At 44.0% G+C, this 18,967-nt stretch overlaps 1 protein-coding gene across 2 annotated transcripts; it reads right to left on the bottom strand.

Moving 5' to 3' along the window:
- Positions 1-3,533: 3,533 nt before the first annotated feature.
- Positions 3,534-17,299, bottom strand: si:ch211-165g14.1 (transcription factor 20). Of its 2 annotated transcripts, XM_015941738.3 has the most exons (7): positions 16,922-17,299; positions 11,115-12,769; positions 10,893-11,015; positions 10,405-10,498; positions 7,729-7,778; positions 6,938-7,006; positions 3,534-4,385 (listed from the first exon to the last, which is right to left on the bottom strand). In XM_015941738.3, exons 2-6 carry the CDS (start codon positions 12,765-12,767, stop codon positions 6,965-6,967), a joined length of 1,962 nt encoding a protein of 653 aa, XP_015797224.3. In that variant the 5' UTR covers positions 12,768-12,769; positions 16,922-17,299; the 3' UTR covers positions 3,534-4,385; positions 6,938-6,964. The 2 variants fall into 2 exon arrangements, with proteins under 2 accessions (XP_015797224.3, XP_015797223.3); XM_015941737.3 differs by having other exon boundaries at positions 10,893-12,769.
- Between the last annotated feature and the right edge of the window lie 1,668 nt (positions 17,300-18,967).

Below are 18,967 nucleotides of genomic sequence, written 5' to 3'. Positions count from 1 at the left end.
TGTGTGATGGCAGTTTACTTTTACCCTGGATACCCTCTGAATGAGGCTGGTTACGTGCGAGATGACCTTCTGGTTTGCTGAACACACATAACCGATTATCACAATAATCATTATTATACCCAAAGCATAATAAGTTTCAGTAATTAAAATACATTTATACTGAACCAAGTGATTATTTATGATTATAATATACAGTAATAAAGTCAAAGAGTTTATTGCTATTGTTATTTAAAATTATTGTGATCTTGAAGTGTCCTTCTTCTGGGACGGAACAGCAGCAGATAAAGATGATATTCAGCAGACATTATGGCTGCTTGCATGGTTAATCTGCGAGGCAAAGTTACAGTTGACCCAGCTTGACGTAGCTGTGAAAATGTGACCTGTGTCACAAATTAGAGGCCCTTCGTGACGCTACACTTTTTACAATCATAAATAAGAATTAAAATATGCTTTCTAAGAGTTCCACGCCTTTGTTTAAAATGAGGTCATGTTCTGATGGAAAGTGATGGAATTAAGAACAAGTGAATTTAAAAACTAACTATGGATTTTGTCACGAGGAGCTAAATGTGATTAAAGGATGCAAAACATTTATTACAGACAATAAAATATAATTGAAAGTAGGAAAGTTGTCATTTATAAACATTTGTGCAATTCCACTGATGGCCGCAAAGGCTTTAATAACATTTCAGGCACTAAAAAGCTTCCGATAAAACAAATTATTCTGGATTTCCCCAAATCATGACCGCTATTTTTTCTTTCTGATAAATTAGTTATGAACATATGAAAAAGGGGAAAATTTTTCACAAAGCAACAGGAACGCAGTATGGACACAAACTTGTGTTGTTGGAATTGTGGTAAGAAGATCTAAACTTGAGTTAGAAACATGAGAAACATGCTGATGAAGAACGTTATCAAGGTAAACAGGAAAATCTATGCAGGCAAATTTAGATTTTCTCATAAACTAAGAATCTATTTACTTTGTCTTACTTTTATAAATATTTGGTCAGATCTTGTTCAGAAACATAAAAAGCGAAGTGTTTTCACATCGACATGCTTTGACTCCAGCTGCTGTCTACCTGTCACACCTGTGGGTTGACCACGCCCACTTCTGTCATACCCCCCCCCCCCCCGTGTCCTGTCTGGCTGTGAAGCAAACAGAGTTGATGTCTGAATGCTGGTGACAAGCCTTACAGATTTACTCTCAGGTGGAGCATCAAAGTGTCTGCTTTTAATGTCACGCCTGATACTTAAAACTTTATTGTTATTGTTGTTGAATGCTTTGTAATTCCGACCAGACACGGAGACAGAGGTGAAAGAAAAAGGAAGAGACTAAAGGTGGTGGTGGTGGTGGGGGTTCCACAAAAATAAACAATAATGAACAAGAGTCTGCTTCTAGACCTGCAGAAAGAGAGAAGAAAAAAAAACAAAAAACAAAAAAATGGGACACACAACAATACAACAAGATCAAGCTATCACTGCGTCAACTTGATGGTGAAATATAAAATCAACATTGTTTAACTGAACAATCACACAATAATAAATCACAGTGCATTTTGTGCCAACCACAGCCTTAAGACATGTGTTGAACGTGCCCATGTCCATACTTTTGAGAGCACCATGTGAGCACCTGTGTGTGTACACGCGCTTGTTTATGTAAGGTTTCTCTATAGGAGCGTCCAACAGAGAGTGTGAAGGACCACAGATCCGCCCCCCAAAGATGTGTAGGAGACGGGAAAAGCTCCAAGTCCCAGGGATCCAGGAGCTGCCCCAGAGCACAGGAACTCCAGGGAGACTGCAACCAGAAAGGCCCCCGCCCCCCTCGAGAGGTGCAGAGGATCACCCCGGGGGGCCACAACCAGCAGCCAACAGAGTCCCGGGAGACATCGGCGGCAAGCCCACAGGACCGCCCGCAGCCTCCCTCCCCCTAGCTGGCCGAGCCTGTCATACGGTCTGTAAAGTAGGGAGCCTTTTCATCAAGTTATCCAATCCTGGTCCTAGAGAGCTGGTATCCAGCATATTTTAGTTGTTTCCCTGCTCCAACACACCTGATTTTTATCAGACAATCTAGATTAACAGGCTCCTGCAGAGCTTGATGACAACAAGTGTGTTTTAGTAGAGAAACAAGTAAAACACGCTGGATACCAGCTCTCTAGGTCCAGGACTGGACACACCTGATCATCCACCTGGGCCTCCATCCTCCAGAGACTATCTGACTGGGGTGGGCGTGGCTAAACTGTCAGGCCTTACGGGTCAGATAAAGGAGATGAATAGCCTAGTAAACTAGACCAAATTTTTGCTTTGCAAAGTAAAAAAAATTAAATAATATATTTATTTAGTCTGGCCTGCCAGGCTAGGAGATGAAGGCACCAACACCAGATGACAGTCAAAACACGCCTAGGTAAAAAAAAAAAACATCTTTTATGTCTGAACAAAATATTCTGACTATTGTGACTTTTCTGTTCTATTCAGGATTTCCTTACAGATAAATTGTTTAAAATTAAAATTTCTTTATGTTGTAGATCCTGTAACAGGCTCACCAGCAGTTTCCTTTTCCCATGTTCTAACCCTGTTGATATTTTCAATTGTTGGACATTTAAAAGTGGAGAATAAATCAGTTCAGGTAGTTGGAGCCTTGCCAGTGTTCCTTGCAGCAGGAAGACTTTGTTCATGTGTAGGAGCTGCAGCACACACACACACACACACGCACGCACGCACGCACACACACACGCACACACCTGAGGGTATTTCTACATCTCCACACAAGGCAGATTCAGTTTTAACGTTTAACAAAACATTCTCAAGCATTAATCTGAACTCTGATGATTTCATTTCCAAACTCAAACACAAATAAGGATTAAATCTGAACCCATGGCTGCCACTTTGACAGATCATTCATCCAAATCACCACCCGTTCACCCAGCTCCTTCCAGGCTTCATCAGCCCCAGATGTCAAATTTTCACCGCCTGGTTACAGAAGACTTGAGTGAGAACGGCTCACAGGCAGATTACTTGTGAGCAGCAGTTTGGGAAGTGTGAGGTGGGAGTTGAAAGGTTCAGAAACAACAGGATGCTAATTACTGCTCTGTGGCTGCCAGGCAACATGATCAGCTAGTGTTTATGGAGCAGAACCCTCAAAGACCACTAGCATTCAGGAGAGAGAATTCAAAAATATTCAGGACCAGGTCTTCACCGCAGGAAGAGTTTACAGCAAATATCCAGAATCAGGTGTTTCAGCGGATTTATGAAGTTGTAAAAGTATTTTCAGCTGTTTGTTAGTTTAAAAATGTACAGACAGACAGACAGACACACACACACACACACACACACACACACACACACACACACACACACACACACACACACACACACACACACACACACACACACACACACACACACACACATTACTGCATGCATAGATTTAACTGTAACATGGGCATTGTTTAATTTAGCTTAATGGGAACAATGAAGCTGCCATTAGCTTATTCAGCTGGAAATGATCATAACTCCGAAATAACATTTAGTGGCAAAAATAGTTTTCTCAAGTTTTATTTAATCCTTCAAATCATGAACATTTCACACCAGCATAAACCAAAGTATTTAGTTAAAACTACACAAAAAGTTAATTAATACACAAAAAACTTCCCATTGAAGAAGCTGAATTGTATTTCAGTTGGAGAAAATAGCCACACATCATCTTTTCTCCTTTTTCTCAGAAATTATTTTATGGTTTGGTCGATCTGAAGCTCGTTTTCCAGTTTATAAATTAAATTTGCTACTAAATCAAATATGGATTTGCACATTGTGTAAGCAGAGATTAAATAAACTACAATAACCCTGAATGTGAGGAATGTGCAGGTTTTCTCAGACAAGGGCACAACCATCATCTCTAACATTTAGACAAACTCTTGAGCTTAGTGCAGCTTTGTGTTAAATTTAAATAACTTCAGTAGAAAAGAAAGAACAGACTTAAATAATAACTAAAACATAAAGTGCATAGTAGCAAATACCAATGGTGCATGCGACAACGGGAAATGACTGAAACTGGAACAGGAAAATATAAAAGTCGTACAAAAACGTGTAGAAAAAGTGTCATTAACATTAAACACGTCTAATACATGAGGTCAGTTCAACTCTGAGTTCATTACTAGGCTTAAATATTAGAGTCCATGTGAGCAGCAACAGATCGGGCCAGAACTACATGTGGAACATTACATTAAGACTAACAGAACAGAACAAGTTGATTCTAAAAGCAAAGGAAAGACGGGCCCCATTTCAGTCATGACGGCTGCCCGCCTTCTGTCTGAGCCGCAGACGCAGCTTTACTGAACAGCTGAGGTGGAGTCACAGCTCGAGTCCAACCCTGAGGAGAAGTGAGGAACGTTCTAGGAACAAAATGAAGAGGGAGCTCAGGTCAGTGGAAAACAGACAGAAATCATTTATTTTATTATATTTCAGTTTGGGTCCAGCAGAACTACACTCAGATGATTAACTGTATAAGAGATTAACAGAAATGTTAAAGCTGTCAACAGTGACTCATTGGGGTCACTATGGTAAGGCATCTGAAAGAAAAGCATCAACCGTCCAGCAGGGGGAGGAAGAATAAAACACCAAGTTGTGGAAGTTAAATAGTGACATCATCGTCATGAGCGCTCAGCGTAAAAAACAGAAAATCTAGAACGATCTTACCTAAATTGGGATTGTGTAAAAACCACGAAAGAAGACAAACCACCAGTTCGGTCATGAAAAGTCTAACTTTCTGTGAACTGTTTAAACTCTAAATGTTTCTACTGTGACTCTCTAGCCCCGCCCCCTTTTGGAGCTACAGCGCTCCAAAAGGGGGCGGGGCTCTCTTGCCTGTTTTACAGTGTTGTCTAGAATAGATGTTATGATTTTTGAGAGAAGGAAAACTGAGCCAATATAAACAACCAATGGTTATTTTTATCTTGTTGTGGTTTGTGGTGAAAGGGGCCTCCCTGCTTGACACTCAGCTTTAAGGGGTTGGATTGTTCCTGAGCACAACCGCTGCTGCAGCTCACCGCTCCCCATGGGGATGGATCAGTGGCAGAATGTAATTTCACCAGTGTGTGATGATGACTATGGTACTTTAAAGTGGGTTGGTGTGTTAATAACAAACAAGAGTGGATGTCCCACCATGGTCATGCTGAGGTCACTAGAGCCCTGCACTGAAGCCCTAGGCCCTCGGGTCGGCCGTCGGGCCGGGCTTCGGGCCAACGACTGTGCAATTACCTCCGACACGGGCCGGGCCGGGCGCCTTTATTTTTAATCGAAATCATTTAAAAAAATTAAAACACTTAAACGCAGCAGTAGAGCCCTGCGTGGGACTGTTTTCTTCATCCCGCTCTGCTCCCGCTGAATTTCTGACCATTACAGCCTGCAACTGCAACGTGTGTGTTACACTCCCGCCCGCACCTGCAGCGTACATGTCTACTCCCGCCCGCAACCGCAAAACTCGGAGAAATTATTACCTCACAATAAAAGAGATGTATTGAGTTTGCGTCCTCAACATGTCATTTTATAGGTTATCCGCTTTCACCGCAGCGCTGCGCTCCGTTTCAATCAGGCTGTACAGCAGGATTTCCCCTCGTAGCAATATTTTCTCTAACTCTGATTGCTTCATGCTATAGATCGTTGGAAAGCTGCTTTTATGTACTTTTAGGAACCGTTGGAATTATTTGAATCTGATCAGCCATTCAAAAGTTATAAAACGGAGCATTTTGGATGACAAACTCAGCATGTCTCTGAATCTGTGTTGTGATTCGTTGCGCTCAAGACAGGGAATCCCGGTGGCTACCGTAATGTATTGTATATGCACGAAAAGCCCCATTTTTAATCTTTTCAGCACTTTTGGAATTTTAATGATATCTTGAACTAGAGCAGGGATCGGCAACCCGCGGCTCTTCCATCCATCTGATGCGGCTCTCTGTGCTTGTAAAATAACGAATGGATATTTAAATAAAATGCTTTATATTTTACTGCATTAATTTTATATCTGTAAGTCAATTCTATGTGAAGATTGTCTGCGTAAACCTGAACAGTTCCAACCCAGTCTTATTGTGAGTCCGTGTTGGGTCACGCTTGTGCGTAATCATAGGCGCTTATGAGCTGAAGAGGATGTGAGATTCTGGGCTTCTCCTCAGACGGCTCCTGGATGTGTCGCACATTGGAGACAGGAACAAGCACTATTCAGCCAAAGTTTCATAATCAGGGAACATTTTCTAAGTGACAAGCCTCTCTGAGCGACAGGGTTTGGAAAACGCTCGCTTCAGTGGAAGCTTCCCGCATACGCTTCTGCGACGCTCGGATCCTGCACGTCTTTTAACACATTGGTCAGGATTGACGCACTTTGTTTTCATTTAGTTGGTTAAAAAAAAAGCCGGGCTTGGGCTCGGGCCGGGCCAGAGAATCCTGAAAACCTTTTCGGGCCGGGTCGGACGCGGGCTCAGATTTTAGGCCCGTGCAGGGCTCTAGAGGTCACAGGTCAACCTTCAAAAGCAAGATTTCCATCCCTGATTTAGCGGGTAAACAGGCCATAACAGAAAGATAAGGAAACATCTGAACACTTGGTTTGACAAGGAGGAAGGGATACAGCAGCACAGCTTAGGCTGGTAAAGTTTCATCTGAACAGTGAAGAGGATTGAGATAATTTCTCAGGACCAAAGCTGATGCTGCCCCCAAATGGATGTATGAGGAACTGCAAGCACCAGGCTCCTGAGAATCTGCGAGCATCATGAAGAAGAAACAACAACCTCAACAATCCCTGGAGAAGCAGCAACTACATTCTGAGATCCAGAGGATTTTCATCACACCCTAATTTTATTATTATGGTTTAATGATTATTTAAAACAGAATAGTGATAATTTTGTTATTTTCAGAAAATAATCTGTCTAAACCAATTTTAAAGGAATAAACAAACCTCTGTGGCCCCCACGTGTCTTCTGTGTCATCTCTTGTCTTGTCTGGTTGTAGATGTGAAGGTTTTATTCTAGCAGATCAAAGAAAAAACATCAGAAAGGAACAAACATCCTAAAATAAAAATCTCTCAGAACAACAACCCGTTGGTCATCCATGACCAGGTATTTAAAGGTGAACATAAATGATGTATTAACTGTAAGAGACGCGGTTGCTCCTGGCTTCTGTGTTCAGCTCTCTAAAGCTCAGACAAATGCAGACCGCAGGAGTCTGCAGACACTAAAGTAAAGCTGCTGCAGTAACAACGGTCCAGGGAAGAAGAAATGACACGTTGCAACTACAGTTTGCTAATCAGACTCAAATGTAATTAGACTTCTTATTTAGAAAATATATATATAAACTGTACAAAAATTGTTTATTCATCTTAAATCTGAATCATAGAAGTCCTAAAAAGGTCTTAAATGTGACTGAAACCTGCAGAAGCTCATAGGTCCATCCTAATAATAAAAGTATCATCAGAGTTTGATTTAACAGCATAAACTGGATAATTGTGCATGAAAAGACCACCAAACGTGGCTTAATGGTAGATCCTGATGCCATGAAACACCAGGAGCTAGTTATCAGTGACCTATTTAACTGCACACCTTCTAAATGATGTTTGGTACATCTGGTCTCTGGTTAAAAACCCAGTACTCTGAAACGGTTTACTTCTATTCAGACTGATTATTTACATTTAACCGATTTCCTGTTTGATTACAGTTTGTGAACTGGGAGCGTCTACTGTTGTGTGTTTACTTTGTGTTCGGGACATCTCATGGAGAAGTTGTCTTCGTTGAGGACACAACCTGAAAAACACAAACATGTGAGTCAACCTCGTCTTTAAAGCAGAAATCCAGAGCTTAATCTAAGACGACACCATCCAGAGGCAGGAAAGTGCATTGCACATTAAGCCCCTCTCCCTACTTCCACGATTACAGCAGGAGGAAATGCCTCTCGATTGTGAACGCCAGCCAAAAGAGGTAAAACACATTGTTTTACAGTCATTGTTCTCATGTTACACGGTTTATTCCCATCTAGAAATCTGTCTAGGGTCTTCCGCAAACGCTCTGTGATTGACATTTGTACGTAAGTAGATGTCTAACCCTATTGGCTAACGGTACCGAATGACCAATGAGCAGACAGGATGCTTCTCAGTACATCTCCAGTCAAACATGAAGAAAAAGTTAATACTTGCCACTAGGGGTGCAACAATACATGTACCCGTATTGAACCGTTCAATACGGAGCTTTCGGTTCGGTACGCATATGTACCGAACAATACCGTATTTTTTTTTATTTATTTTTATCAATTTTTCTTCTGACGATGAGATCCAGTGGATCTGGGTGATCTGCGTTTGACTACTCCGCCTGAGGTCGCATTGTCGAGCGCAGATCCACTTAGCGCCGCCCACATGCTTGATAGCGAGACATGAGAAGTTGGCTAATTGCAAGTCATGGCAGCTGCCTCAGCGGTCCCAGAGGTTGAACGTCCTCCTCCGTCTTTCAGATCTGGAGTTTGGAACTTTTTTGGCTTTCATGTGAAGCGTGACCCTGATGGTAAGCGCGTCACAGACAAAACTACCACAGTATGTCGGAGATGCCACACAATGCTTAATTACGTCAGCGGGAACACAACAAATATGACTGTACATTTACGCCGACATCACCCTGATGCACAGACAAGTGGAGGCAGGAACAAACATCAACAACCAAGCATGCAACAAGCTCTTCCCGAGTCATTTAGACAGCCGTTTACACGTGATCCCAAGAGGGCAAAAGAAATAGACAGGGCGATAGCTACTTTTATTGCTGTCGACATGCGAACGTTTTCTGTAGTAGACAACACCGGGTTTCGGTAGCTGCTGAGAGTACTTGAGCCCCGTTACAATCTTCCTTCACGAACCTATTTCACCGAGACCGCAGTTCCTGCTTTGTACAATGAGACGAAAGCCAAATTAGAGACGGCAGTGTCAGCAGCACCCGCTGTTGCTCTGACCTCAGACGGCTGGACGTCAAGAGCTACACACAGCTTCCTGGCCGTCACCGCACATTATATTGATCCAGAATGGCAAATGAAAAGCAGTGTTCTGCAGACGCGCCTCATCGAAAGTCACGCCACAAACGACTTGGCCAAAGCTCTGTCAGAAGCAGTGGAAGACTGGAAGTTAGTGCGAGCAAAAGGTACTATACTTGAAACTAGTGACAACGCCAGGAACTAGTTCATGCTGTCACAGCTGCTGGGCTGGGGCCACAAATTGGATGCTTTGCGCGTACTTATTTTTGTTGTATGTGCAGCTAAGTGCCAGCACTCCAGAAGATGAGTGTGAGGGGGAGTTCCATAAAAGATTAGTTCATTTTATAGGGACCCTATTTGTTTAATTGCTGCTGAGAATATAGCCCAGAGGATGGCTATAGTATAGCTATTATTTTGGAAAAAAGCTACTTTGGTTTTCCACAGATTATTTTCTTAGTTACGTAAGTTTGCTATTGTAGCAACATTTAATTAACAAAATTGTACTTGAGTTAAAAAAAATATTTGTAATAAATTTCAATGAATGACAAATTAAAAAAAGGCATGAATACAATTTTTTTTGTATCGAAAAAATATCGAACCGTGACACCAACGTATCGAACCGAACCGAACCGTCCAATTACTGTATGGCTGCACCCCTACTCGCCACGTCTGACTGCACTGAGCTTTAAACAGTTCTACAGAACTTAGAGATCACAAATAGGCAGCATCATGGAAAATGTCCGCTGAGTTGGTTGTTGGTGTGGTCTCAAATTCACCAATTCATTTCCTGTTTGTCATATGGGATGAACCCATTCACGTAATTTTTGTTTTTATATAGTAAAGTCAGAAGTAAGACTTCACTTAGCAAAACCTTGTGAGACTTCATGTCTGCTGCTTTTTCACTTCTGAACTGCTTTATTAACCCAACAATCTGACGGCCAATCGGAACAACAGAAGACTCGCTACTCGCCCTGGAACAGAGCGCGTCGCCGGCCGCTGCCGCATGTCGCTTCCCACGTCAGGTTATCAAAGCGACAGCGAAAAGTTTGCTGATCGCAGTCGTTTGTCGCCTCCCGTGTGTGGAGCCCATAATGCTGAGCGGTGCTCATTTCAAATAGCATGGGGCTCTACTGGATGAGGGATGGGCTCATAGGATAAATGTGTCGTTGTGTTGCCTACATTACAGAGCAGGGTCAGACTGTCACTTTTACAAATTTCTAAAAAAAAAATCATACAGACTGCACTGCAGCTTTCATCTGATCTACCACCTTCTCTCAGATCCAGAAACAAACATTTGTTCATGCAAATCAAAATATTTTCACTTTTTACATTTTTAAAACAGATAAAACTTAAAACTGCTGAAAAAATGAACAGCTAGCAGAAACATTAAACAAAACTATTTATTATGAGAGGACTTGCCTGACTGAATGGCACAGGTGAAGTGATAATTTCTGGAGCAGCCCTTCTGGAAACATCCCATAATTGCTCCCGCTTGATGGCAGGTCGAACAAATCTAGAAAACATCATTTGTATCATTTCTGAGCTCAAACTGAGAAAATGAGATTTCTGAGGTCAGATGGTCTGAAGGCTGACTCATGCCGAGTATCAGCTGATTGTTTCGGTTCATCGATGGTAAAGCAGAAGTACAGCAACCAGATCAGAAGCCTGTTTATTATTGTATATATATAGCACAAGAACCCACTAGTGCAGCAGCTTATAAACATCATAACATGTTTATTTCATATCTTTGACTGGGCCAATCAGCTGATGTTGAGCTCTGAGGCATCCATCACATCATCACCAGTAAGTCTGGGAAATGTAAACAGTCATCAGAACTTGTTTAAACATGAAGATGATTAACATCGGGGTGTTTAACTGTAGAATCGAGCAAACAGTCACTCACTCACCGTCTCCTGAGCGAGCCGAGCTGCCTCCTCCAAACCGTACAGCTTCCCTCGGACCAGGAAGACCCCCGCGGACCAGATCCCACAGTCCTCGTGGATCCAGCGCTCATCCAGAAAAACAGGCACCTTAGCGGTAGACACGCCGTCAGCTCTGAGCAGACCTTTGTCAGCATTGCAGTCGTCTCCTGAGGAATTTGGCAAATGGCCATTAGGAAGTTTGTGTACCTCGTTCTTTTGCTCGGTCCTGCAGGTGAAACTGTCACCCAGTGGGCCGCTGGGAAAGTACGGCCCATGAAGGTCTCCCAAACCCATGGTGTTGGCTGTCTGCCCACAAAGGCAGCACATCAGCTCAGCCTGCTGCTGGCCGTCTGGGCTGGGCCGACCCAGATGGAAGCAAGATGTGGAGGGGATGAACCCAGGGATGGTCCCAGGGGCTTTCTGCTGCCCCCTGCTGCTCCGAACCGTGGCCTCCTCCTCCTCCTGACAGTTCACCACCCGGCACACCCGCTGCTCAACGTGAACAAATGGGCAGAAAGCTTCTGGCTTCCTCTCTTTTCTTTGCTCTTTAGCATTTAAATATTTTAGTAACATTTCTGGTTCTCTGGATGGGAACAGATCAGGAGGTCCAGAGTGTTGGACCTTCCTCCGTCTTCGTCGAGCCTTTCTCTTCCCTGCTGAGCTCTTGGAGGCCAAGGTCACCTGCTGCTGCGTGGTTCGGTGGGCTTGGTTCTGCTGGGTTTTACTCAACCTTTTCATTTTGGGACCAGTGAGCTGCTTCAGGTGTTTGCGATTAACAGTCTTTGAGTATGATGCTTTGCAGCGAGGCTGTTCATCTTTAGGAGGAGACTTCCTGTCTGTCTGGACGTCCGCATCGGACTCCTCTGACGGGCTGCTCGCTCTCTGTGTTAGCGCTGGCTGTGAGACCGAGTCTTCTGAGCTGGAGAACTTCACTGCTAGCTCCATCAGGTTGTCAGAGTCACAGTTCTCATTGTAAATGCCCACAGCATCGTTTTTGACCCGTCTCTTCAGGCTGTGCCGTAGCGAGCTGCTGGACAACTGAGGGGACTCTGAGACGGACTTCCTGATCCTGGCGCTGTGTCTTCTCTCTCTGGGTCGAGACGTCTTACTCTCGCTCTGAGGAGGACTCTCCTTACAGCAGAGTTTTGTCTTCTTGTTGTTGGTGACGGAAATTTCGATCACGTCACTGTCTTCACTTGAAACGTCCACATCGGATTCTGTGGGGTTTCTGTACACAGCCCTGAGATCCGATAGAAGGACTATGGGCCTGTTGTGATGAACGGGAACGTCCACTGAGCTGTCCGAGGATTCCTCGGAGTACGAAGTGTCGGGACTAGGAGAGCTCATGGGCTGAGGTAGGAAATAGCACCCTTGCCCTTCATCTGGCGAGGACGTGGTGGGGGACAGGGGCTCAACAATGTGCCCTACACCATCCTGGATGAAAGAACCACACAAGAGTGGCTCCTTGGTCGAGGAAACCAGAAAGATGACATCAGAACCGCTGTCGCTCTCCTCTCCACCGCTACTTTCAGGAACCGGGCCACTGCTTTGGTCTGTTCCGTAGAATCCGGCGTGCCACAGGCTGCTGTGAACCTGGTCGTGAAACAGATCCAGCCCCGATGCGAGGTTTGAATTCATGTAGGACCCCAAAGACTCAGGGCCCTGCTGGATGGGTGCCCCAGAAGAGCTGTAGGACCCCGAGACTCTGGACCTAAATGTAGAGGTTCCGTCTGCGCTGTGGTGGTACCACTCCGGCTTCTTGGCCAGGTCCATGGCCTCGGCATGGTTGCAGGTCCGGGGGTTGTAGCTCTTTGACAGGTCCATGGCCACAAGAGGTGGGTCCTGGGAGGACACTTCCATCCCTGCAGAGACAAACAAACTGTCAGAAGGCTTCAGGACATCCATCGATCTCTGGGATGCCACGTATGAGCCATGGTGTCCAGATCATCACATCAGAAAACAACGAGTCTACATATAAAGATCCACAAGGACTCTAACCCCTGCTTTCCACGGGAGCCGTCAGCAGCACGTTACTGCAGCAGCACGTTTTGCTCGCATAAGCTGCTGCTTGGCCCTTCCCACGAGACGCGAATCAGCAGGGGAGCAGCTGTCACCGACCGAGCACGAAGTCACACGAGTGACTTCGTCAGTAAACACAACAACAAGCAGGAGAAAACTACAACATGGTTTGTGTTTAATGTTCTGTCCATTTTATAATCGCCAACACGGACCTGAAAAACAAAGGAGACCGCTAGCTAGGTGATAACTTCTCACGGGGCCGCACAGTTAGTAACTTGTTTTTTTAAGTAAAGCAACCGGAAGGAAGTACGTTTCTTTATTCTGGAAATCTCGGGAGCTTCTCTCCGTTTCTGCGTCCGATTTCCTGTCTTTCCTTCCCCAAAAATGTTGAACTTGACCCGTTTCAGAGGCGTCGCGCATAGAAAATAGAACCGGCACGTAAAGGCCGCGACATGCTGCTCCTGAGACGCGGCCGACTCGCGCTGCTGACGGCTCCAGTGGAAAGAAGGGGTAAGTGTTTAAGGGCAGAAACACACTTGTTCATAATTTCTGCATCCGTGTAAGTGATGATGTAAATGTAGTCGTCGTATCTGTCTGGTAGGATCAGCCCGGGGGGGGGGGGGGGGGGGGGGGGGGGGGCACCATAGGCAGAAAGGACAAAGAAGACTGAAGCAGGAGAAGGAGAACAACAAGGACTCTTGCTTTGGAAAATGCTGAGTGAGGAGGCTTGTTTATGTTCATCTTCCTTGTCTGTAGAACAGAGCTCATTATCGCCCCCTGTAGGCCGTAGTAAAATCTGCCCAGACCACTGCTAAAATTAAAAACAACAGTGGTTCGTAAACAAGTCTGCTGAGTTTCACAGAATGTTTTCTTTTTATGTTGGATGTCAGGTTTTAGCTGTTGAACCTATCAGACCTGACCTCTCAACCCAAGAGTATTCTCACTCAGCTGTAGAACCAACGGTTTACTCAGTCTGGTAAACCCACCTGGCTCTCTTTCCCCTCCCCCGGTGAGGTACGTTTCAGCAGGTGTGAACACAGTAATGTCACTAAGGTGTGGGACAAAAGAACTGTAGGAGGCAATGTCAGTTTGGTTCCAAAAAGGGATGCCCTTAACTGTTAATACTCGGTTACACCCCCCTTCCCCCCCCCCCCCACACACACACACACACACAAACCTTTGACCTGCTCTATAAATAGTACCAACACTTTTTAACATAATTCTGATGCACAACCAAAAGTATTTGGTGGGATGAGAGCTGAAATGTCCATCAGGATCTGTTTAGCAGAAACACCGCGCTACTCATGAGCAACTTCTGGGAGCCACGGTTATAAACAACAGGAGGCAGACACAAAGCATCATGGCCGACTGCCCTATCACTGGTCTCGGTTCAGTTTGCTGCATGGCTTCATTTCCATGTCCTGCCAGGCTCAGCGCTTCTACGTGGGGATCTCGGTGTTAACTCATTCACTGCCAGTGACGACTAGGGATGGGTACCTTTGACATTTGAATCGATCCGGTACTAATTCCCGGTACCTAGGAATCGATACCGGTACTTAACGGTACCAATTTTAGATACTTTTGAGTGTTTATTATTTTTAATTCTCTTTTATAATTAAATATATATTTTTCTCAATATATAACCATATTTGACAAATATCACGATAAATAACACACAACAGTTTTCATTTTAACATCATCCTTGTAGTTTTATAAGCTGATAATTAAACTGAAGCAAACATCTTTGCTGTGAACTAAATTTACTGTGCATCTTCATTCCTTTTGCCGTCCTTTTTCGTACTGGGAAGTTAGAATTTCCGAGGAGAAACGAACACACCATTAGCTGATAACAACGGTGGCAATGGAAGCTAACATATCAAGCTAACGTTATCTTAAACAGTTTATTTAGCTGCTGGAGCAGATTAAAACGATGATGCCTCAGTGGCCTAGTGGTAGAGTGTCCGCCCTGAGTCTGGGAGATCAGGGGTTCGACTCCTGGTCGGGTCATACCAAAGACTTTGAAAAAATGGGACCCAATGCCTCCCTGCTTGACACTCAGCATTAAGGGGTTGGATTGGGGGGTTAAACCACCAAATGGTTCCCGAGCGCGGCTGTGTCTGCAGCTCACCGCTCCCCCCAGGGGATGGGTCAAATGCGGAGAACAAATTTCGCACACACACCAGTGTGTGTGACAACTAATGGGACTTTAACTTTAACTTAACTTAGATCGTTGTCGCTGGTTTCATCTTCACCCAATCACCCGTCACATTTAGTAAAGTGAAGCCAAACTTTAGTGCGCGTTCATGTTCTTCTAGTCGGAAATTCGGAGTTCCGAGGAGAAAGCGAACGCACCATTAGCGAAACGGAAGCTAACATATCAAGCTAACGTTATCTTAAACATTTCATTTACCTACCGGAGCAGATTAAGATGAGGATGTCTCACTTAGATCGTTGTCGCTGGTTTCATCATCACCCAGTTACCCATCACATTTAGTGAAGTGGACCCAAGCTTTAGCGTGCGTTCTCTCTACCATGCTGCTCTGTTTACAACTGGCTCGCAGCGACCGACGACATCACGCTCTTGCGCATGCGCAGCTGTCTTGGCAAGTTCTCGTTATGATGGACGGGTACCGAAACGAAGCACCATTTCAAATGACGTGAATCGGTGCTCGGTCGGTACTATGGAATTCGGTCGGTACCTTAAAAAGTACCGAATTCGGTACCCATCCCTAATGACGACTAAAGTCATTTCCATGTTTTTACTGTGTGGGTGTCGGACGAGCCCCCGCACCGTGAGAACAAACATCTCAGCTCTAAAGCCGACCTTCATCCACATACGTGACACGTCACGTGATCAGGAAGCAGAACATCCATGTGTTAGGAGATCGCTTTGGGCCACTGCTGTAAAAAAAAGTGAGGCGCGAACCGGAAAAGCGTCTGCCGATCACAATTCAACAACGGAATATGAAAGAACGGATAACGCTCGAAACCCACAGACAATATGACCAATCAACGACCTGAACATTCTCACCTGGTTTGCAGTCACACCTTTTTGGTTAATCTGTGGTTTCCTGTGTGTGAAAACAAACCAAGCCACAGCAAAGGAACCAGCATGAACAGGTGTGAAGCACCCGTACATAAAGAAATTTCACGTATCTGTTAATTTCACATCTGGTCTGTTAAAATATAAGAAGTGTCAACTACTTGGCAATTAGTATGTCCGTCTTATTGTGTTTCACATTTTATTCTATTGAATTTTAGTTATTTAAAATAACTCATTTGAGTCTGAAGATGGTATTTTATGCATCTTTGGATCCTGTTTTAATTACCCTGAAGCTTGTTATCTAAAAGTCCACAAGATAGATACTCAGAAATTGTCTGGTGATCACATTTGGTCAACGTGCATAATAATTCCATAATAAAAAAGTTTGTGATGAATTGGAATTGGCAGATCAGAACTTTACAAGAGTCAGCCCCTGAACCCAGACTCAGAGCATCTTCCACCAAAACTCATTTATAATACAGATGAAAATAAAAACTGATTCAGGGTAACATTCATTATATTTACTTGATATTATCTCTTCGTTTGTGAAATATTTCTGGAGTCACCAAAAGAACAAAATGTAAAACCTGAATTAACACAACTATTTATGATGTCAGAACTTTAATACACATTTAAAGCAACTTTTTAATTAAGAAGTAAAACTTAAGCGTGTTAGATGTATTTATTAAAGCATTTTAATATAGACATATTAATTTATTTGTGAAACTAAAGCTTTACTTCTGACATGTAGATTTAAATAAAAATAATTATTGATTTTACGTTGTACTAAATGAACATCAGTGGCTGCACACATGCATCATTTTCCTATAATATTGCTGTTCCGATCAGTCTCATTTTGTCAGCAGAATTTCAAACAGGCCTAATCTTCAGTCCGTCCGATGGCAGCTGCCGTTAACCGGGCGGTTACGCCTCTGACCGGTGCTGAACTCACCCTTCAGGCGGCGGGCGGTTCGGGTGGACCTCCCCGGTCCTGACAGAGCAGGCTTTCCAATGACACCTTCCCTGGAAGCAGCTCGGGTAGCCGGGTTAGCTAACACGCCTCTCCGGGCCCATCTTCATCTGGGCTGGATGTAAACAACAGTTGCAGCCGCCGGAGCTCATGTTAGCCGGACGGTTGGTGGACGTTCCTCCGCTGAACCGCTCCCGAACCGAGGCGACACTCAGGACACGAACCTTTCTGCCGACCAGTATCCAGCAGGTAGTCTCAGCTCTCCAGGATACTGTTTTCAAGTTGTCATCATGGACTCCTTCTTCCCACAGGGTCAAGTCAGACGGAAAAACACTGCGACACACCGGAAAAGATGCAAGCGCCTTCAAAATAAAAGCCCACGTACTCTGAAGGGAAATTACTCCGTGTATGTAATCCAAAAGTACAACATACTCCCCCTTTCTGTCACAGTTTATCCACTATGACAAGTGCATCCCCAAAAAGTTAAGACAGTCATTTTAATATTTCTTTCTTGTCCACATCAGCTGTTTAGAATAACAATAAGAAATTATTTCTTAAGTTAAAATTTTCTAAGATAGTACAGTTTGGCTATGTTTCTTTCAAAACTAGTACAATATAATTACAGCATGATGAACCACGTCCAAACATTTCAAAGTAAAGGTGAAATCGTCATCATCATCAAGATAGAAGTACTTGCAGGCCACCAAAAATTGATTTAAAAAAGTGTTTTTCTAACTAGTGATTTATTTATTTGTCAAGTGAAAGAGTCGAGACAGAAGTTTCAACCAATGGGGCTAAAAGACATCAAACATTTACCGACAGACAAAGGTGCTGAAACTTTTATACACAGTCACTAAATCATACACACAGCGTATAATATACAGTGGGGCAAAAAAGTATTTAGTCAGCCACCGATTGTGCAAGTTCTCCCACTTAAAATGATGACAGAGGTCAGTAATTTTCATCATAGGTACACTTCAACTGTGAGAGACAGAATGTGAAAAAAAAAATCCATGAATTCACATGGCAGGATTTTTAAATAATTTATTTGTAAATCAGGGTGGAAAATAAGTATTTGGTCACTTCAAACAAGGAAAATCTCTGGCTCTCACAGACCTGTAATGTCTTCTTTAAGAAGCTTTTCTGTCCTCCACTCGTTACCTGTATTAATGGCACCTGTTTGAACTCATTATCTGTATAAAAGACACCTGCCCACAGCCTTAAACAGTCAGACTCCAAACTCCACTATGGCTAAGACCAAAGAGCTTTCGAAGGACACCAGGAAAAGAATTGTAGACCTGCACCAGACTGGGAAGAGTGAATCTACAATAGGCAAGCAGCTTGGTGTGAACAAATCAACTGTGGGAGCAGTTATCAGAAAATGGAAGACATACAAGATCACTGATAATCTCCCTCGATCTGGGGCTCCACGCAAGATCTCATCCCGTGGGGTCAAAATGATCATGAGAACGGTGAGCAAGAATCCCAGAACCACACGGGGGGACCTGGTGAATGACCTGCAGAGAGCTGGGACCACAGTAACAAAGGTCACCATCAGTAACACACTACAACGGCAGGGAATCAAATCCTGCAGTGCCAGACGTGTTCCGCTGCTGAAGCCAGTGCATGTCCAAGCCCGTCTGAAGTTTGCCAAAGAGCACATGGATGATACAGCAGAGGATTGGGAGAATGTCATGTGGTCAGATGAAACCAAAGTAGAACTTTTTGGTATAAACTCAACTCGTCGTGTTTGGAGGAAGAAGAATACTGAGTTGCATCCCAAGAACACCATACCTACTGTGAAGCATGGGGGTGGGAACATCATGCTTTTGGGCTGTTTTTCTGCTAAGGGGACAGGACGACTGATCCGTGTTGAGGACAGAATGAATGGGGCCATGTATCGTGAGATTCTGAGCCAAAACCTCCTTCCATCAGTGAGAGCTTTGAAGATGAAACGTGGCTGGGTCTTCCAACACGACAATGATCCCAAACACACCGCCCAGGCAACAAAGGAGTGGCTCCGTAAGA

Source organism: Nothobranchius furzeri, chromosome 5, assembly GCF_043380555.1.
Source record: "Nothobranchius furzeri strain GRZ-AD chromosome 5, NfurGRZ-RIMD1, whole genome shotgun sequence".
In the NCBI taxonomy this organism is placed as follows: Eukaryota; Metazoa; Chordata; class Actinopteri; order Cyprinodontiformes; family Nothobranchiidae; genus Nothobranchius; species Nothobranchius furzeri.
This window is presented reverse-complemented; position numbering and strand designations above follow the sequence as displayed.

What these genes read in the sequence shown, in the direction of transcription:
- si:ch211-165g14.1 (XM_015941737.3), bottom strand. Translation starts at nt 12,767, where the DNA reads ATGGAAGTGTCCTCCCAGGACCCACCTCTTGTGGCCATGGACCTGTCA. An exon ending in CACCTGTGCCATTCAGTCAG is followed by an intron (nt 7,779 to 10,404) that starts GCAAGTCCTCTC and finishes TGTGTTTTTCAG; the next exon opens with GTTGTGTCCTCAACGAAGAC. An exon ending in TGAGATGTCCCGAACACAAA is followed by an intron (nt 7,007 to 7,728) that starts GTAAACACACAA and finishes TTGATCTGCTAG; the next exon opens with AATAAAACCTTCACATCTAC.